The sequence below is a fragment of the Protopterus annectens genome, chromosome 2.part2 (assembly GCF_019279795.1).
Source record: "Protopterus annectens isolate FY-2018-M chromosome 2.part2, PAN1.0, whole genome shotgun sequence".
NCBI classification, from domain to species: Eukaryota; Metazoa; Chordata; order Ceratodontiformes; family Protopteridae; genus Protopterus; species Protopterus annectens.
In genome coordinates this window covers 220,556,463-220,578,214 of record NC_056730.1, presented here as the reverse complement: position 1 = coordinate 220,578,214, position 21,752 = coordinate 220,556,463, and the positions used below count along the sequence as shown (strand labels likewise).

General features: G+C 40.8%; 1 protein-coding gene across 1 annotated transcript in view; it reads left to right on the top strand.

Annotated features, from left to right (window-relative positions):
* Positions 1–21,752, top strand: part of HCRTR2 (hypocretin receptor 2) — a 1,190,712-nt gene that overhangs the window by 1,151,218 nt on the left and 17,742 nt on the right. Inside the window, exon 5 of the mRNA XM_044063867.1 lies at positions 20,520–20,641. Within this exon, the coding sequence (XP_043919802.1) occupies positions 20,520–20,641 (122 nt within the window). The remainder of the gene's footprint in view (positions 1–20,519; positions 20,642–21,752) is intronic.

Here is a 21,752-nt window from a genome sequence, read left to right as displayed (position 1 = left end):
CATTTTATTGTCTGCATTGTTTTTTTCAACTGGGTTATGTACTATGCCTAGATATTTAAATCAGTTTTGATTGGACTCCCTTATTTTTTGGCATGTTTACTATTTCTTCAATGAATCTGAAACAAGAGCTGTAAACTGATCTGGGATTTATAGTTTACATTATTATTTTTCTGAGCTCATAACTGAAATAATCAGCATTGCTATATGTAATTATTGTGCTTTAGTTACTTTTCAGACTTAGAACAGTCAGTTTTGGCCAAATGTGTGAGCTTTATCTAGAGCTTGTGGTCATTAAACCCAGTGGTAATGTGGGATTCTGTATTCTAAATAAAAACACTATTGGCTAGAGCTCAAGTTGTTTCCTGCCTCCACTGGTTTTCTGTATTACATGAGCAGTCAGCCATTTTTGCCTTTAAGACTCTTGGAAACTGAAAGCTCTCTTGAAGCTAATACCAGATAAAACATTTGGACTCCGTTTTGTATCCAGGGAAGTGCATTTGAACTAATGCACATATTTTGCCATTTAAATCAGATTTGTTCTTCATCCATTCTCCCTTTCCCTGTTGTGATTTTAAACCTGGTGGCCTTTGAGCTGCCATCTCCAACTATACATCTGGCCTTGGGAGCTCCTCACAGTGTCATCCTCTCTGCTCATTTAACTGGCCACTGAGAGATCAAACTGGGAAGGCCCTACCCTTCGACTGTTAAAGTGTGAGTTAGTCACCATTTCATACTTTTTCTAGCTCATATAACTTTTTTAAGCTGTACTTAAAATTGCCTTCATTTTGATGCAATTATTTCTGCATTTTCTGCCACTCATCTTTTTTTGTATCAAAAGTACAATTGTTTGCAACTTTAGCCTAGTCTGGTGTCATAATCTGTGTTCAAAACTATGCTTTTTATCAAAAGGGAAGTTAAAATATTCATTTTCTTTTTTTTTACTTATTTAAGCTGCAGTAAGTCAACTTCATTTTGATACAGTTTCTTTCTTTTTCTGTTTTTGCCACATTTTTTATATAAAAGCTACAGCTGCTTACATTCTAGCCTGGTCTAGTACCATAGATGTGTAATTTAGATTGACAGTAGTAAAACTACTGTGATTTGCTGCAGGGTCTGTGTCCTAAAGCTCCATTGGCTTGAGGTTTTGCCTTTTTGATTGGTTTACTGAATTAGCTTGCCACCTATAACTTGTGCCAAACTGGGCTCAGTGCACCACTGCCATAGAACTCACTCAACAAGTGTGTGGAAGAGCTTTTTTCAATAAGAAGTCCGTTTAGCCAAATTGACTTCAGTGCTTTAAAGTTGCAGCTACTGTGAACTCAGCTGAGCATAAATGAGAGACTCTAAACTGCAGTAAGGCATGACAAGTATTGTAGTCACACCACCCAAGATAACTAAGGCACCCCCTCACAAGTAAGTAGACACACCAAACTACCTACCACAGTAGGCACCGTCACTGCTGTTCCCCAAAATCAAACCTAACTACTTACCCCAGCAGGTACTGCATCCCTGCCCAAAAATCAAATGGCTAAAACCATGAATCAGAACTTTCCCACAATTTCTGTAGCCAGCCTTATTGAGAAGGTATCTTGAGACAATGCAGGAATTCTCTCAAGCTGTCTGATGATGACCTATTGTTCAAACAGCATAATCCAGTGGGTGAGAAATGTGCATGTTTAATATCACTGGAGGTCAGACTTGTACAGAAAGAGAATGTTTTTTCCAGGATTATCCACAGTTCCCCCCAAAACACACCTTCTTACAGCCCACATAAAAACATAATCTATATTTGCTGAAGTTCTAAAGCTTAACTTGCCCAATCCATAAGGACCTGCAGAATGCAAAAAGGGAATTAAGCATCCTCAGAAGCATTCCAGTCTGCAAAGAATACCACCTCTCATGGCACTAATGGTCCCAGTGTCATGGATGTTGAGCTTATAAGGCAGGCATCTACCCAACCAAATATTCTAGTCATAAGTGACTCCATAGTAAGACATCCTGATGCACCACTCACCAGATTGCCTAAAGAAAAGGTGATTGTTAGTTGCTTGTCTGGTTCCAGGATTGAAAAGGTCATGCACACATACAAGTTCTTGAACAACAAGTACCAATATAACTTTGTCATAGTACATGTGGATATAAATGACTTGAGACATATCTCACTGGAATGAATAAAGAGAAACGTGATTGAGCTTTGGATTAGGTGTTCCAGGCAGGTATCTGAGTAGCATACAGCAGCATCCTTCTGTCCCCAAGAATGATGTCTCAGTATGAGCAAAAAATAATTATATTCAAAATTGGGTTAGATTTTGGTATCATTTGAAAGGGGGTAAATATCTGCCAGCCTAGGAGGATATGATTGACAGGCCATGTTGCTTCTCCGGGAATGACCTGCACCTATCCCCTCTAGGCATTTGAACATTGGTTAAAACATTATCTACCCCACAGAGCCATTTTTAGGCAATGGCAACCAGATAAACCTACCAAAATAATAAAAATAATAAGGGGAAATATAAAGGTGCTATTGATCAACACTAGGAGCCGCAACAAGAATCTCAGCTTCTACAAGCGCTCTTCACTTTGGATACTGTAGATGTTTATGTATTGACTGAGACATAATTCAAATCGGTGGAGAGAACTCCGGCTGTGCATGGCTATAATGCCTTCCACACATTTAGATAAGGTTCCTTACAGTAAGGGGGAAAAAGATGGAAGTGTCTCAATTTTCATCCAGAAGAGACTCACATTAAAATTTGTAAAGTAACATGATTACCTAGGTCTTCTTCATGTTCAACGCACCATCAACAAATTCGCTTGCTATATTCTAACTAACTACAGAGCATCCTCTGTCACCCAGAAATGTCATAACACCTAATTATATGAATTGGAGCCATTCAGCATTAAATCCAATAACATTTTCCTGAGTGATTTCAAATATCCATCTATAGAATGGGAAATAGAGACCACCACTAGTGTGTAAGCCCAGAGATTCTTGGACTTTGTTAACATAAATACTCTGGACCAACTAGTCAGAGTACCAACTAGGGAAACAACAACCATGAACTTGTCCTCACAAGTATGGGGTGCTTATGCTCCATCCCTTATGTAACATCCTCACTCATAAGTTATGACCACAAAGCAGTATCTTTTTGAAATAAAATAAAAAACCCAAGATCTCCACTGCACTGTTTCTGGAACCTTTAGAAACTTCTTCAAGGCAAACTTCCTACTTTTAAGTGATACTCTGGCAAGCTTCAAATCCCAAGCAAACTCTGAAAACTCTACTGCATATGTGCAAACATACACCATTACCTTATATCTACAAGAGAAAAACTGCACAGAAGTAGCTGTACCCAATAGATACAAGTGCAGGGAGAACCCTTAAAACAAACCTCTCTGGTGAAACCACAATATCAGTAAGCTTTATAACAAAAGCAAGAAAACTGTGGCCGAAAATAATAAGTTCAATACCAAACATGTTAGAAACTTCATCATTAAATTAAATAAGCAACACAGGAGTCTAATTAAGGTCAAATTTGAAGCATAAAGAGCCACCCTGTCAATGATAACCATAAGCCCTTCTTCAGCTATATCCATAATCATAAAGCACTACAGAGCAGTACCCTGAGCTGATTGTGAAAGACACTACCTACACTAAAGCTGAAGACATAGTAAACCTACTCGTCAATAAATTCAGCTCCAACTTCACCTCCATCACCCACCGAATATCTCACTAGAAATAGAAAGCACGATATCCCTAGCTATAAAACAGGACCTAGTCCTGGAAAATCTCTCAAAAGCCAAAAACACTGTATAAGTGTTGTCTGATAATATTCCTGGCTGCATCTGGAAAAGTATGAAGCCTGACAAAGTAAGATTTGTACCAAGTGAATGGAAGGTAATAGTCATACCCCTGTACAAAGAAGAGCTCTATCAACCCAGGTAGCTACAGACGTGTAAGTCTGACTAATCTCATATATAAAGCCATAGAAAAGCTTATGTATGTAATCAATAAGGACACAGGAAACCTCCAAAAAATGGACTCATCTCAGTTTGGTTCATCAAAGGCAAATCATGCTTACTTAGCCTGGAGAATGTTTTCAAAAGAGACACCAGAGCAATAGAAGAAGAGAAGACAGTGCACACCACCTACCTAGACCTAGCCTAGGCTTTTAATGCAATACACAGCAAGGTTTGTGGGAGTTGGTATAATGGTTAAGATGTTTACCTCACAGTCATTAGGTATAGGATTTGATTCTCACTTATGAAAGGGAAACTGGTTAGGCTTAAAATGGTCTGCAAGGACAAGCTAGCCTACTACTTACCTACATGCCTCTCAGCCTCTTAGAGCAAAAAACCTGGACAAAGCCACAAATAATGGGGGGGGGGGGCGAAAATAGGGACACTTTTTAGATATTGTTCTTACAAACTTAGAAAGTTGATAGAATCACACATTTTTCATTTGCATGAATTTTCTGGAAAATATGATGTCTGAAATTCAAATTGATTCTACTGTTTTCTGACTTCAGTCCTCAATGATTTGCCAGTGATTTTCCAGGAAACCACAATTTTATGAGAAACAAGCCAAATATATGAGGCAAAAATCTCGACTTGCTTTGAAAATCTGGACAACCGAGAGGTATGCTTATCTATGCAACTCACAAAAACATTTAGAAAAGCTTAATAAATTAGAAATAAACCCCCATGTCACCAGCTGATTTGCAAACTAATTCATAGATAGGACACAGGAAGTCAAGGGAGGGGAAGATACCACCACAAAAAAAAAAAAAAAAACTAGTGGAGTACCACAGGGTTCAATGCCAGGACCACTCCTGTTTGGGTTGTCTCAGATAAGTAAGTAGTCTAGAGTCCCAGACAAAAGCTAAATGCAAATGTATTATTGTGTCCTTTAGAAACTGACTGCCCATAGAAATTACCACATTGACCCTAAGTTGACCCTAAGAGCTGATTCAATAGTTAGAGATTTGGGAACATATGTGGACTGTGACCTAACATTTCACCAGCATATTTTTGCTGTTGTTAAGAAGCCTTTCTATACTGCTCAGATCATAAACAAAAGGACAGCATCTCGGTCCAGAGATGTCATTGTACCACTTTACTCAGCCTTCATCTGACCCATTATACATATGCAACAACTAGTGCACCCACAGAAGTTCCTCATAAAGAGAATACATGGACCACCTCAAAACATTACCTCTAATAGACCATTAAGATCTGATCTCTGCCTGGTCTATAAGGCAACCTCTGACTCGGTACTATTTATTTTATTTTATTTATTCGCCATTTGTTTACTGGAAAAGACCTTCTTGGCATAAAACTCATTTTCAGTTGTAGCCCATTGAGAAGACTCCCACAACAAGAAATTTAATTGAAGTAAATTAATACAGAGTAATAGGAAACAGAAGTACAATAAAAATGATGCATTTCCAGTTGAAGTATATAGTAAAGACGAAACTGGAACCATAGTAAATTGATTAAATAGAGGTAAAGGATCAAGGATTATAAAGGGAAAACAAAATGCACAGTGAAAAGAAAAATCCTCTTGAAAGTCTAAGACATAGTATAAAATAAAAGCTTCATGCAAATAAAATATTTAAGGAGGAATAGGATCCACTAAAGAGTAAAGTGAAGTGGATGAGAGCACAGACAAGGGAAAAGTAAGTTGGGGAACTCTACAGTGAGAAAAAAGGAAGTAAGGAAATATGGGGAGAAAAGAAAGAAAAGAGAAACAAGAATTATTTCAGCCAGGTGTGATGCATGTATAGAGGAAATCATTCAATGTTGTGCAATTTATTTGATAATGAGAGTGAAGCCTGTAATTAAACAAAGCCAGCCACAGGTAAATCCTGATATACCCACAAATAAGAGTGGATTATTGCTATCATACAATGACATAATTTAATAAAGAAATTGCTTACATTTATTAAATAATGTCTTTGTATAACAGCACTTCAGTCTTCTTTTGCATTCCTCCTTGTTTACTGATGTGCTGTTCATGTGTATGGGACTTACATTGCCATCCATGCATAGTACATCAGTGTGGTGCAAGAGATGCAATGCAGAAAAAAAGTATCTCCATTGCTGCTTTTTTTCCCAGTATTTAAAGAAAGTCAAAAATGTTATGAGGGACAGCGTAAAAATACTGGGAAAATAGGGTATGTCTCTGTTTCTTTAATTTTGCTGAATATACCTGATTTTTCTCATCTTTTGCTACATTCCTGGCTGTTAGCCAACATATGCCAATAGAAAGTTTTGGCCACTCAATGGTACTTCAATGGCCAGACTTTTTTCTTTTGGTATATGCTCAATTACAGTGGACATGCTAGTTGGACTGTCCAATCAGTGTGTTTGTTTTTGAATAGTAATGACCCTTTATTGTATAACTGATATTGCTTAATTTATTTTCTATGTAAATAAAATGGTCATGGGACTGCATACACTTGTACATAGTTCTTAAACAGTACGATGACTTTTATGCTGCCATTGTAGTCACACCAGTGATGTACAGGGATAAAGTCATGATTATGGATAAGGCATCCTGGGTTCAGTTAGCAGCTTGAATAACTGATAGACTGGTAGGGAGATGACATAGGCATCACTTGGGATGATCCTTCATGGCATGGAAGCTGAGAATGTAGAATGGTTTGAGCCATGGTCTAAACAGAAGGCCATGGATGTTCATCGTGCATAAAGCTGCAGTCATAACAGATGGGTTATCCTGCCATCAGGTGGGTCCTCGGTCGGCCGAATTCCAAAGTCTAGGTCCGACGTCGGTTGTCGTCGCTTCCTCCTTGACGTCAGTGTGGCAGGGGTATAAAAGAGGCAGCCAACGCCATTTTCTCCAGTCTTTCTTGCCGCGTGGTGCCCGAAGCAGAAGCAGTTCGCAAGTGCCGGTCGGCCAGCTCCTGAGATTTACGAAAGTATTTCAGCCGAAGTCTTTTTGAAAGCTAAGTACCCCATTGGGGAAACTTTTCTTGCCTCAGACCGATGTCAGACAAAGTTAATAATTGCATTTCATGTGGGAAGCAAATACCGCATAAGGATTTCCACTCTTACTGTAGACCTTGCTTAGGCCCAGACCACGATGTCTCGGCCTGCCATTTTTGTGCTAGATTCAACAAGCACACTATTAAGCATCGGGCGGAGTTCGCCCTTCACTTTTTTGGCAAAAAATTTAATTATATTATGTCGTCGGATACTCCGACTCCAGTTTTGAGCAAAAAACGCAAAGATAAGGACCGACATACGAGGTCCGCACCACCTACTGATACCACGCTAAGGCTGACTACCAGTTCTCCGGTACTCAGCGAGGTGCCTACGCAGCCCCTGAGTACCGATGACAATGCATTACCGGTGTCTTCAGTACCTGAGGTCGCAGGCTCCTCGGCCCCCATTCCTACTACAGATACCGACGCCACTCCTGGCGGGGAAACTCAGAATTTAGACAGGCCTGCCATTTCTCAAGGGGTCTTCAGGCCTTCCTCCTTCTCTATTATAGCCTTCACTAAATCTAAAACAGCCATGAAAACCAAAAAACAGGTTCCTCAGACACCCTCTCAAGGCACTATGCCTAAAAAACAGATACTTAAAATGGCTGAGGATTTGATTACTCTTATCAGGGGTTCTCAACCCCCCTCTGACAAAAGGCCCAGATTAGAGGAAGACTACCCTTCCTCAGATCAAGCTTCTATTACCTCAGAACTATCTGAGGACCAGGATTATTGTGCCTATTCTCCATTCGAAGACTCTGATGCAGAGGAGTCTATTCCCTTGCCCCCCCCCCCCCCCCCGAGGACTTCTCTTTTGGGGAAACCCTGCATACATTGAGGGAACACTTTCACTGGGAAGGCCAAGATTACTCAGATTCCAAGAAAAGGCTCAGGGAATTTCTTCTGCTCCCCCAGCATAGGCCTCTGGCTATCCCTCCTGTTTTAGATATATTGGATGATGTGTACACAGAAGCCAGCCTTAATCCTGATTCTTTGCCTCCAGCTCCTGTTAAACCAGACAGGTATTACCGGGTTCCTGATTCTCACCAGTTCCTATATAAAAGCCATACTGCTGACCCAGAAACTATTTCACAGGGTCCCAAGGGAATTAAGGCCTCTACTGCTAAAAACCCATTACCTTCAGAGAGAGATTCCAGATCTTTAGAAAGGTGGGGGGAAAAGGTGTACCAAGGTTGAGAGGGTGGCCTAATGGTTAAGGTGTTTGCCTTACAAACACAAGGTGCAGAGTTTGAGTCTCACAAGGGATAATTGGCTAGGCTCACAAGGGCAGTTAGCCTAGTACTAACCTATGAACCTCGGCCACTTTAACCATGAGGGCATTAAACTGTCAGTTCCATATGTTAAAGTATCAACTGTTTTTGATATCTCAGCTGAAAAGCAAGATGACACAACCAGAACAACCAGATTTAAAAGAGTTGCAGGATTTGTTGCATGGTGCAGAGCAAGTGGGTAAACATACCTTGCAGTGTGGTTTTGATGCTTTAGAGGCCTCATGTAGAGCTGCTGTTACGGGGTCTGTTATACGTAGGCATGCTTGGCTCAAAGAGCAAACCTTACCAGATCATGTCAAAGCTAAATTATTAGATGCACCTCTTCAAAAAGATGTATTGTTTGGTGTTAAAGCAGAGGAGGTGCTAATGAAATGGAGGAAAAAGCAAAATCAATGCAAACAGTGAAAGATTTCCTGCAGGTACAGCCTCCACGTTTCAGCAGAAACTGGCCTTCAAAAAATTGGTCCTTTCCAGCCACGGACAGACCTCAAAGGGGCAGATACAGGCGTCCAAGGGGTAGAGGGAAACCTCAAGGATTTTTCAGAGCCAGACAGTGGCAAGCACCAACCCCAAGAGGTGGAGAAGATAGATCACAGTCTTTTAGAAAACAGACACAATGATTTCCCCCTACACCTGCCAAGCAAAGCTTTAATGGCAGCACCTTTGGGTGGAAAACTGACATTATTCTCAAAAAATTGGCATATTGTTACAAAAGACAAATGGATTCTGGACATTATAGACAGTGGCTACAGGTTCCACTTTCACACCCTTCCAAAAATGAGAGGCATGCCAAATCTGCCACAAAATCAAAGGGCAGAGGCACAAAAACAAATTTCAGCTCTCATGGACATGAAAGCAATTCAAGAGGTACCTGCAGAAGAACAAGGTCAAGGGTTTTATTCCAGACTCTTCCTGGTACCAAGGAAAGACAAAGATTGGAGACCTATCTTAGACCTATCCATCCTAAACACATATCTACAGGTGCCAAAATTCAAGATGCTCACATTACAGCAGCTTCTTCCCATGCTGGGCAAGGAGTCTTGGCTGGTAACATTGGACATCAAGGAGGCATACCTGCATGTCCCTATCAGACAAGATTGCAGAAGATACCTCAGATTTCTTGCAGGTTCAACCTATTACCAATTCTCTGCATTGCCCTTTGGCTTATCTACTGCACCCAGAGTGTTTACAAAATGCCTGTCATCAGTAATCGCCTTCTGCAGACTACAAAGGATACAAATCTACCCATATCTGGATGACTGCCTGATCCAAGCGGACAGCAAGGACATACTACTGCAGCACCTGGTGTTTGTAATAAAACTGTTGAACTTCCTGGGATACACAGTCAACAAAAAGAAATCAAAACTAATACCCTCTCAACAAATAATTTTCCTGGGTGCCAGCTTGGATACAACCACCCAGATGGCCTACCTCACGCCAGACAAGCAAGGGCAACTGTCTCAATACTTCAGAAAAATGGCAACTTACACCAAGCTAACTGCAAGGAAAGTCCTGCAGGCTCTGGGATTCATGGCATCTTGCATCCTACTAATCCCATGTGCAAAGCTGCATATGAGGAAACTTCAGTGGTACCTAAAAACTTATGGTCTCAACACAGCCACAGCTTGGAAGCAATTATACCACTCATTCCATGCCTTCAAAAGGAATTTATGTGGTGGGCTCAAGCTTGCCAAAAAACACAGGTCTTACTTTCTGTGTACCTCAAGCAACTCAAATCATCACAACAGATGCCTCAGACTACGCCTGGGGAGCACACATGACAGATCAGTGCATTCAGGGAAAATGGGCACGAAAAGAGAAGCTCCTTCACATCAACCAAAAGGAAATGCTAGCCATGCAAAAGGCTATTATGACCTTCAAAGACCTACTGCATCCAGGCCAGCTATTGATAAGGACAGACAACACCACAGTGATGTGGTACATAAACAAACAGGGGGGAACTCATTCATACCCCCTGTGCAGGCAAGCCATGACCCTATGGAACACAGCACTGGAATTGAAAATTCAACTACAGGCACAATTCCTGCCAGGGAAGGAAAACACACTGGCAGACAACCTAAGCAGAAATATGACAGATCCACACGAATGGAAGTTGCATCCTCAAATTTTCACAAAGATAACTCAGGCATGGGGACAGCCAGACATAGATCTCTTTGCTACCCACAGAAATTGCCAGTTGAAAAATTTTTGTTCAAGGACCTATCATCCACAGGCCTGGAAAGTGGACGCACTTTCCTTCAATTGGGCAATATTGACAGTCTATGCCTTCCAGCCTCTTCCTCTGCTGCCCAAAGTTCTATTAAAAGCCAGAGCAGAGAGGCCGAAAATGATTCTCATTGCTCCAGACTGGCCAAGGCAACACTGGTATCCGCTCCTGAAGAGCCTGACACATTCCCCACCATGGATCCTACCTCTAGTCCCTCTTCTGTTGCCCCAGCACAACTGCAAAACTCTTCACAGCCATCTCAAAACTCTAAATCTAGCTGCATGGAGAATTCCTTGATTTCAAAACAGTTTCTCCTCTCCAAGGAGGTGCAGGATGTCATCTTGGAGGCCAGAAGACCTTCTACTAGAAAGGCCTACTCTGCCAAATGGAAACGATTTTGTGCCTGGAATCAAAAGAAGGGACAGAATCCTTGGGTAATAAATATACCTCAAATTTTACAGTACCTAGCTGAGATGTTACACAATGGACTTTCCTTCTCCTCCATCAAGATCCATGCTTCGGCCATTTCTGCACAATACAACACAGATCCTCCTTTATTCTCTCATCCTCTCTTAAGGCAGTTCCTCAGAGGGGCAAAGAATATAAAACCCCCAAGGAAACTACCAGTCCCTGCTTGGGACCTCAACTTCATATTGGAAAAGCTGACCCTTCCTCCCTTTGAGCCAGCTTCTTCATCAGAGTTACAGTACTTGTCATGGAAAACAGCCTTTCTTCTGGCTATCACCTCAGCTTGCAGGGTTTCGGAGCTACAGGCCCTCATGGCTGTGCAACCATTCATCATTTTCCATCAGGACAGAGTTTCCTTACGAACCAACCCTACCTTTATGCCAAAGGTAGTATCCAGTGTAGCCTTGAATCAGACTATCCACTTACCTACCTTTTATCCTAATCCACAAAACAAAGGGGAAAGACTACTACATTCCTTGGACATTCACAAATCTGAGCAACTCTTTGTGTCCTATGCTGCAGGTGCTCAAGGAAAGGCTATTTCCAAACAGACAATTTCAAAATGGATAGCCCACTGCATACGCTTTTGTTGCTCATTTCATGGAAAAACTGTGCCTGCATACATCAGATCCCACTCCACCAGAGCCACAGCTATCTCTGCAGCCTTCCTCAGGGGGGTCTCTACCAAGGATATTTTGGAAGCAGCCACCTGGAGTTCAGTGCACACTTTCTCCAAGCACTATCACCTCCCACTATACTCTAAATCTGGAGCGGGCTTTGCCACAGCAGTCCTGCAGGGCATCCTAGCCCCTCCTAGTTCCACTTAGTACCTACCACCCTTACTTAGCTTTGGGATTCTACCCATCTGTTATGACTGCAGCTGTATGCACGATGAACATAGTACAGTTTTGTACCTACCATAAATGTAGATGTTCGAGTGCTCATACATCTGCAGTCCAGGTTTCCCTCCCTCCAACCCCTCTTAGGACAGCCCTTATGACAAACCCTTTTCATATAACCTTTTAGGGTATTCTTTTATGGTGTATTTGCTTGCAACTACTGTTTTTGATTTATCAACATTGCACTTTTGCATAACATTATGTTTGCCTTCCTTCTGGGGGCACCTGACATCTGGGGCAAGAAAAACTGAAGAAAATGGCGTCGGCTGCCTCTTTTATACCCCTGCCGCACTGATGTCAGGGAGGAAGCGATGACAACCGACGCCGGACCTAGACTTTGGAATTCGGCCGACCGAGGACCCGCCTGACGGCAGGATAACCCATCTGTTATGACTGCAGCTGTATGAGCACTTGAACATCTACATTTATGATAGGTACAAAACTGTACTTTGTCCATGATTGATCTGCTACTGCATAGGCAGGACAATTCACTGCAATGTTCCCCATTGCAAGCATTCCCCTTGGATGCAACCGCAGGCATCAAGAGGGAGAGGGTATGGGTATGGGTAAGTCATGAAACCCCTCCCCCTTGGACTAAATGATTGACAAAAGGATGCCTTTAGGATCCAATCTGACCTGGCAAAAAAAGAAACAAGTATCAGTGGTAGTGCAGAGGAGGAATAGAGTAGCTGGCATGTCCAGAGATGGGTTTGGGGCACAGGGATGGCAGTCTGGGTGAGGAAGAGGGCCAAACAAAAAAGTCTGTATGCTGTCATTAAGGACTGTGATCCATGTCTATAAATTGATAGCCTGAATAGCAGTGTACTAACTTGCACAGTACTACACAATATGGTACTCACAGATAATTAACATATTGTGCTGTTCAAATTAGGATAGGTAGAGGCCATGCAGTGTGAGTAATTTAAACACACTGCATGGGTGTGCAAAAGGCCATAAATATGTCCAAATGAATACATAAAGATGAGGAAACCTTAGCAAATATGCCCCACAGATTGCACAAATGATGGAAGGCAAAATACCAGGGTTTGCAGAAATGAATACAGTGGCAGTGTGTTGGTGCGTAGCCCTTTTGAACTCCATGATTCATGATGTGGAATGGAATGATGCTATGAATAACAACAGAAGTAGCAGTAGTAATGCAGCATGAGTTTTGGGCCCATGCACACAGTGTTGTGCATCAAGGCTGTCCACACAACTGGAGCAGGTACAGACAGTTTCTTGTATACTAACATCTCACAGACCAACAGACTGTGAAAGTGTGAATTGTTTCTGAATGGAATGGAATACTGCAATAGTCCTAGTGAATCTGTGTCATCCACAAATGAAATCAAGGGAAAAGCATTGTATGTCCGTTCTTGTATGTACAATGGTATGAATAAACATAACAATCTTAGTAAAAAACAAGGCACAAACAGAGCAAGGGACCACGATGTTATGCTGTGCACAAATAAAAGCTGTACAGGTGAAAACTACAACAGACTGCTGAAGAACAGATTTGAACAAGTTTCTGAATTAACAGAGACGAAAGAGCTTATCTGATTGTGGTTTAAAACTATAAAGAATAAACGACTTTTACTTGTGCTATAGCAGTCTGTTGTGGATTTCACCTGTACGGCTTTTATTTGTGCACAGCATAACATTGTGGTCCCTTGCTCTGCTTGTGTCTTGTTTTTTTACTTTTGTGACTTTCCGTATTTAGTGGACAAAAATCTTAGTTGCAAAGACCTTCCAACACGTTACAGGGGATATATTATGGCTATAATGTGTCAGCTTTGTGGATGTTAAATCAGTTCCTCAACATTTTGCTACAGCAAGAGAAAGGGCATAGCTGAATCCCCAGGACAGCAGAGAAGAGAACCATCACCATACAGGCCTTTGATGATATAGCCTATTTCCCTAAGATCCTGGGAGCCACAGATTTCACAGATATTCCTATCAGTGCATCAGCTGATCAACAGCTTTCATAGTTTCATAGTTTCATAGTTTAGTACTAGGCTATCTGCCCTGGGGCATTTGTAAGCCTAGCCATAGTGATGTGGCTTTTGCCACCCCATGAAATGGTACAAAAATGTACAGAATAAATTTAGAATACTGTGCCTCTGTCTAGTAGTGACACAATGAAGGTCCCCTTATATAATAGAATTAGTTTACTGTGCCCCTGTCTAGCAGTGAAGTTGATGTGACCCCTGGTGTAAACTTACGATCTCCCATCCACTCATCAAGATTTCTCTTGAAGAGAGTCAGTGAGGGGCTCTGCCTAATACGAACTGGGATCTTGTTCCAAAGCATGGGAACCCTCTGGGTTATGAATCTATCCCTCCAGCATGTCCTATTCATACTTGTGCCGAGGTTTAAGTCTTTAGCTCTCGTGGTCCTGATGGATTTGGATTTTTTGAGGTGGAGCATGTCCATCAGATCCTGACTGGACATGGCCTTGTACTTCAGGCAGAGATCACCTCTGAGCAGGTGGTATGCTACTGAATAGAGCTGAAGTTTCTTTAGTCTGGCAGAATAAGACATATGTTGGAGACCCTTGATCCTCTTGGTGAGGTACTTTTGTGGTCTCTCCAGCTGTTGCAAATGCTGGGTGAGGTACATACCAAATGGGGCATTGTACTCAATCATGGGTCTGATGAAGGAGGAGTATAGGGGTACAATGACATCCTTGGATCTGGATGTGAATCCCTTCATGATGAGGTGTGCAAGGTAGAATGTTTTTCTAACCACTTTGGCAATGTGGGTGTCAAATGAGAGGTCGCTATCGACTTGGGTCCCTAGGTCTCTGATTACTTTTTCCATACTCAGTGGGTTGCCGTCTATGTGATAATTTGTGGGTACTTTGTTTTTCCCAAAGGGGATGACCATACATATTTTGGCATTTAGTTTAAGGCAGTGACTTTGGCACCAGTTGTCCATTTCTGTGAGGCCTTTTTGTAGGATGTATGTGTTCGCTGGTGTATCGACTATGGTGCCTAGTTTGTAGTCATCTGCGAACTTTGTCAGCCACAACCCTCCCATGTTTGCTTTAACATCTGAGAAATAAATGCCGAACAAGAGGGGTCCCAGGACAGATCCCTGTGGGACACCACTTGTGACTGGCTTTGAGTCTGACATTGCTCCAGCAATTTTAACTTTATGGGTTCTGTCCTTTAGCCAGTTTGCAACCCATCTAGTGACATAAAGGTTTACATTTAAGCTGTTGAGCTTATCTATGATGCCTGAGTGGGGTATTGTGTTGAAGGCCTTTGCCAAGTCCAGGTAGGCTGTATGGACTGCTTTGCCCTTATCAATGGCTCTAGTGACTGTTTCGAAAAAGTCAACCAGGTTCAAAAGGCAGGATCTGCCCTTTACAAAGCTGAACTGGGTGGGGTCAAGTGTCTGTAGGTCCCCTATGTCTCTATTTATGAGTTCCATAATGATTCTTTCCATAGCTTTGCAGACCAGGCTGGTTAAGCTTATGGGGCGGTAGTTCCCAGGGTCAGTAGAGGTACCCCCTTTCTGGAGTGGGACCACTGTTGCTGTACGCCAGTGTTCAGGTACATATCCTGTAGTAAGGCTAAGGTTAAATAGCATTTTTATGTGCGGGTTTAGCTCCTCTTGGAGTTCACGTATCACGCAACCTGGGATACAGTCAGGTCCCATTGATGCTGTGTTTTTAGCTTTGTTTAGGGCGGTTCTCACTTGGACATCTGAGATGACAGGGAGATTACATTCAGCTGGGATAAGTATTTCTTCTTTTGGGGGTGAGGGGAGAAATTTGCACTGAACCTGTCAGCCAGAATGTTGGCAATATCTGTGGGTTCAGTGTATTTTTTGTTGTTGTGAACTAACTCTGAGCATATCTGAGGGTTTCCACCCAGGTTTCTAACATAGCTGAAGAAGGCTTTGTGGTTATATTTAGTGTCCTTAGCGATTTTTCTCTCAAATTTGGCCTTGGATGTTTTTATGAGAGAACGTAGTTTTCTGCTAATGTTGATCAGAGATGTCTTCCCTTTATGGGATTTTGTTCTGACATGCAGTAGCTTCCTTTTTTTTTTCTTTTTTTATACAATTTGTTAATGGCTGAGGTCCACCAGACAGGACACTTGCCTTTGGTGGAGAGGGACTTGGATTTATTTGGGATTGCATGATCCATGCATTTTTGGAGATGTCCATAGAAAGCATTTGTGAAGGATTCGGCATTGTGGGATGTGGTATCCACTGGCTCAGTGGGCTTAAAGGATACCATCTCAGTCTTAAGAAGAGTGAAATCTGCTTTTGAGAAGTTTTTCACTGTGGTCTTTTGTGCTGGGGGTGGAGGTGGGATATGTATATCCAGGGTGATTAGTTTGTGGTCAGATCTCATTAGTGAGGGGTATACCTCCGGTGTGGAGCATTTTGTCCCCATGTTTGTGATGATCAGGTCTAGTATATTATCTCCCCTAGTGGGAGAGGTGACTAGTTGTTCCAGTGCATTTGAATTTATGAATTCCAGGAGCCTTTGGGCTAGGGTATTAGGGCTAGAATAATGTACCCAATATATGTTTGGGTAGTTGAAGTCTCCCAGTATGATGGTATTTTGTGATACATTCATTTCCTCCAATGTCTTCAGGAAGGCTGAGTGGGGTTCCTGAGATTGGGAGGGTGGTCTGTAACATGCTACCAGTTGTATAGCAGTTTTGCCTATGGTTAGTTGCACCTGTATGGTCTATGATGCATCATGTGTTGCTTCTAACCTGGAGGTGTGGGTGTCCTTGATGAATATGGACACTCCCCCTCCCTTTGTGGTTCGGCCCGGGTTTTGGGGCCGAAAAGCATGATACGAGGTATAGCCTGGTAGCGCTGGGGTGCTCTCAGGAGCCTTGAACCAGGTTTCAGTTACTGCACAGACGTCGATGTTCTCCATGCTGAGGAGTGCATCAAGTGCCAGCATCTTGAGATTTAGACTTCTGGTGTTGAGCAGCATTACCCTTAGTTTTTTTCCATTTTTGTTTTCTAAGGAGGTGGATTTGTCTTTTGAGCCTTGCCTAAAAAAGGCACTGTGGGGGTGGCAAGAGCCTTAGCCAATATCCGGAAGCCCAGTTTGCAATGTTCAGAGATTTATAGATAACTTACCCATATACCACCCAGACATTTCACATGATTCATGTACTTCCCACAGGGCCATCTAGTTGGGTTAGTAAGTGCACACATATTCTAGAAAGTCTCTATGTGCATTTATAATTCAAGCATGAGGCAGATAACATATAATATCCTGTTTGTTTTGTGTGTTGGAGGTGATTATGGATGGGTTTTCTGTGAAATCATGAAAGCTTAAAAAAACGAAGACCAGTAGCCTGAGATGATTAACCCGAAAGCTCAGAAGTCTGAAACTTTAATATACCGAGTCCCAGAACTGTAATGTAAAGGTGAATCAGTAAGTGGTAAAATTCTGTTCTGTCACTTTAAGATTTGTGTAACATATGTTAAAAGAACACAGCAGAGTTTATATTTCAAGTTCCTTGTGTCAGTGGAATTGTTTTCATAAGTTTTGACTGTAAAATTAAAAAGGAAGTGGTAGTCATTGAGTGGTCTGTGTTTGGAGAAGTAGAGTTGTGTGTTTATGTTTAGCTAGTGCTGATAAGTTTAAATTGTTGACTGTTTACAGTAACACAGTAGATCATATTGAAGTGGTGAGTAATGAATATTAAATGTGTGGCATAGTTTACCCTTTTTCCCAATGTAGTCCAGTCTCTGAGTTGGTATTTTAAATGTAGGGGTGTGTGGGGGCACAGCCCCCACATGGAGTTGGAGGGAGGTTTCCCCCAGCTTAAATGTAGAGAAGTCAGTAGTGGTTTATTTTGTATTTGTTGGTGTCTGTTTTTTTTGTGTAGGGTGGGAAGTTTAGGTTTGCTTTATATTTTTCGATATTTTGTGACTCAATGTTTTGCAATTCAGGATATTGAAATTTCGTCATTCTGGTCTCGATCTTCTGGTCTTCAGTATTTTGCAATTTTGTGAATTCAAAGTAAATCAGATTATGGATGTATTCTAGTCTCCCTGCTGATGATCCCCATATGCAATCCACAGATCATGCATGCATGAAATAGCCTGTAACACAGCCTATGTGGAAATGCAAAATAAGTGGAGCACTTATTTGGATGACTGAAGGGAAGATTCCAATGTCTAGATACCTCAGGAAGCATACTGCAGTAGAGTCAAGATACATGCAGAAGATATTTGTAGCATGTGTCATATTTTCAACATGTTAATGCACAAACAAATGGAGCAACAGCCAAACTTCATGACAGGCCTTTCCATGCCAGTCTTAGCTGCAGAAGACTATCCCTTACACTTTTTTTCTATCTTCCCCTCAATCACTCCTCGGTTAGTCTGTCCACTACATATCCTACCTTGAAATTCAAAAAGGCTTAGTATATGGGAAATCCTTAACTACATAGGATTCCCCATCATAATAAGACTGAGCTATTCAGAGACCACTCTCCCAACACTGCTCTCCGCAGGCAGAGGCTTGACCAAGGGCAGCAATCTTCCTGTCAAAGTGACGTGCAAATATGGCAGCCTGGGGGAGTAGCTAATGCAAACCAGATATGTGCTCTTCAACAGAAATCATCGTGCAACATTATTATTTTACGTAGTAGGAACAAGTAAATGATGTTGGGATTACCTTTGCCCATTCTCCTCTATGTGACTGGTTGTAGCTTGTACTACAACTTCAGGTGTGTGTGTGCGTGTGTGTGTGTGTGTGTGTGTGTGTGTGTGTGTGTGTGTGTGTGTGTGTGTGTGTGTGTGTGTGTGTATGCGTGTGCTGGAGCTTGCACATGGGTGAGTGCACCTTTCTTTGAGTGTGAGAAAGTGTATTGGGGCTTGTTTGGGAATGAATGGATGTGTGGGTGCATGTCTTTGTTTGTGTGGGGGGATGTGCACGTCCATGTGTCAGGCCATTTATCCTAAACCAGTGTATGGGCTGGTTAGGAGAACATTAGCATGCTGAGGTCTGCTAGCACAGTGTTTGATTCAAAGATATTGTAAGTAGCTGCAAATTAGGTGCTTCTATACATGACATTAACTTAGCTCTGAATCACTGCTTCTCTATGTCATGCTAATTGACCATCCCACGTTAGAAACGGCAGCAAGAATCTCTCTGAATACCTGAGGTTCTCTTCTACTCTTACATTAATAAGTTTTCTTTCTCACCTCATCCTTCTTCTTCACATCTGTGCTATATCAAGTTTTTATTTATTTATTTATTTATTGATTAATTATTTATTGACATTTGTTTACCATGAATTTCCAACCTGGCACAGCTACAGTTTTTCAGTGGTGGCCAGGGGACTAACACTCCAAGGTATCATATTTAATGCAATCAATATTTACAATAAATTTTATAATGCAATTTCAGTGAATACATAGCATAATAGTATGATAAAAATTTGTATTGATATTCACAATCATTAAATTTATAAGTCTTGTACCGACACTTTATAGATAGAGTGGTGTATATGATAGGTAGGATCAATTTAAAAATACAAGCAGAGTGAGGTAATAAAGAAGATAAGTAAGTCTAAGTGCTAACAGAGAAGTTGTGCTGGAATAGTGATTTCTTTGTGCTAATTACAAGAAGGTTTAGTCGTTTTAAGAAGTACAATAAAGTGAGGTATTAGAAGGGGATAAGTAGGTGATTTAGTGCTTTATAGGGAGGTATAAGAAAGGTGATGAAGGGCATTAGAGAGCTATGTCCCAGATAAGGAGCAGGGACAAATCTAGAGGGCAGAGAGGAAGCCTTTAGTAATAGTTTGATGCAGGTGTGTGATAGACCTGAATGATGTAGGAATTTTATTCCAAGTTCTAGCTACTCTGTTGGAATACAGACTGATCACAGCAACCCTTTGTAGTTTGTAGATGGTAAGCGCTTTTCCATTATTTAACTGAAGGGGACACTTTGGAAGATAGCATTAGAGTAGGGAGCTAATTGCTGGGCAGGCAGATAGGATAATGATAATTTTATTGGTTAAGTTGACCTAAGTATAAGATGTTCTTCTTGCATACGTCCTTTCTCCTACCTACTCATATTTATTGCTATATAACATCTGCACTCCTCTACAGTCCTGTGCATTCTGTTCATATCTTCAGTTCTCTGTCTATGTGATAATAAATATTCTCAGTTTCTTGCTTTGATAAATTCTCCACACTACTTTGTATACAGCTCAGAATTATTATGCCTATGTATTTCATCTGTCCAGTACTATAGCATATTGACTTCTAATGTAAATTTGCATTTAATGCCTATAATTCATATATTAGCAGGCATGGAAGAAATATAAGGAATCAGAGTTGATGGCCAGTATGACATAAATGTATTTTATATGTTAATTACTGTAAGTTTCATGTCAACACTGTTATAGCACTCTGTGCTAAACTATTTGCCTCATATCTCCAAAGTAAAATTGGACATTTGCTGAACAATTACTTGAAATAAATATTGATAAAACAAGTATTATTTTATTTTTATTTTGCAGACATACCTAGCTGGGCTCCATTAACAGCATGTCATGCATTCATTTCATGAAACAAAATACCACTTGCTTGATTAATAGCTGACTTATTTGTATTTTTGTTCTAGAGTATTTGGGATATTTGACAACACAGAACACAGAGAAACTGTTTATGCATGGTTTACATTTTCACACTGGCTCGTGTATGCCAACAGTGCAGCAAACCCCATCATTTATAACTTTCTGAGTGGTAAGTTATATTAAATCCTGCTTTCCTAATAAACACTGAGGTCTCATCATATGTCATTATGTTTTCATGGTAGTAGGTGAATACTGCATCACCATGATATGTATATGTGCATGCTTGTGTATAGTGACAGACAAGCATGTGTACACATACACACAAACATACACGCTCACATTATATAATAATGTTGTGATCTTTACATCTGGCACATTTCCGTGAAAATATGTTAATATGCATCTCATAATCCAGTATTTATATTGTCACATGCAGCATCAGCAATACTCACTCACTTGCAACAGTCTGTCTAAATTAAATTAACATAAGATGATTTGTTTACTACATTAGTGATGCACTTACAATATAAAATATCTTTAATTTTGGTCTTAATGGTGCAAAAAGTTACAATGATCGTTTGACTTTTTAAATACCAGCAACAGTTTTTTATGAAGTTTCTTGGTTGATCTTATGTCTGCATTCTATAGACTTTATACATTTTTTATTGCAAACTTTGTTCATCTTAATGCAGATTGCAGAATAAGAGTTTTATGTCATTTTGCTTTAATATTCTTTCCAAACAATGGCTTTCCGGTACTTTTAAAAAGGCTATGGTGTGCAGGACTCATGACTTTGATCTTAACTAATTATCTTGCTTAGCTTTGTATTGAATATTGAGCCTTCGTTTTATTTTATAACATGCTTATGGACTGTGTTAGAGAATGAAAAGCTTCACTTTCAGTACAGGTAGCTTGAACATCAAGAAACTGATTTCCATTGCACAACTGGAAAGTGACTGAAGTGAAACATGCTGTCCTTTTTTGTAACACAGAGGTATAATGAGATTCAATCCTTAATGCAACCCCCTGTTTAAATCAATTCTTACAAAACCTGGACCCATAGTCACTAAGTTATTAACAGTTTCTTGGTCACATGTGAGGGGTTCAGTCCTGGCAAAATTACTCTCTCTCTGTCTGTGGGGTTTGTATAAAAATATTAATATATCTCATTCATACAGCAGCTAACAAACAATGCACAACTACTGATAAATGGAATCAATAACTTCAAGTTGAACAAATACATATATATATATATATATATATATATATATATATATATA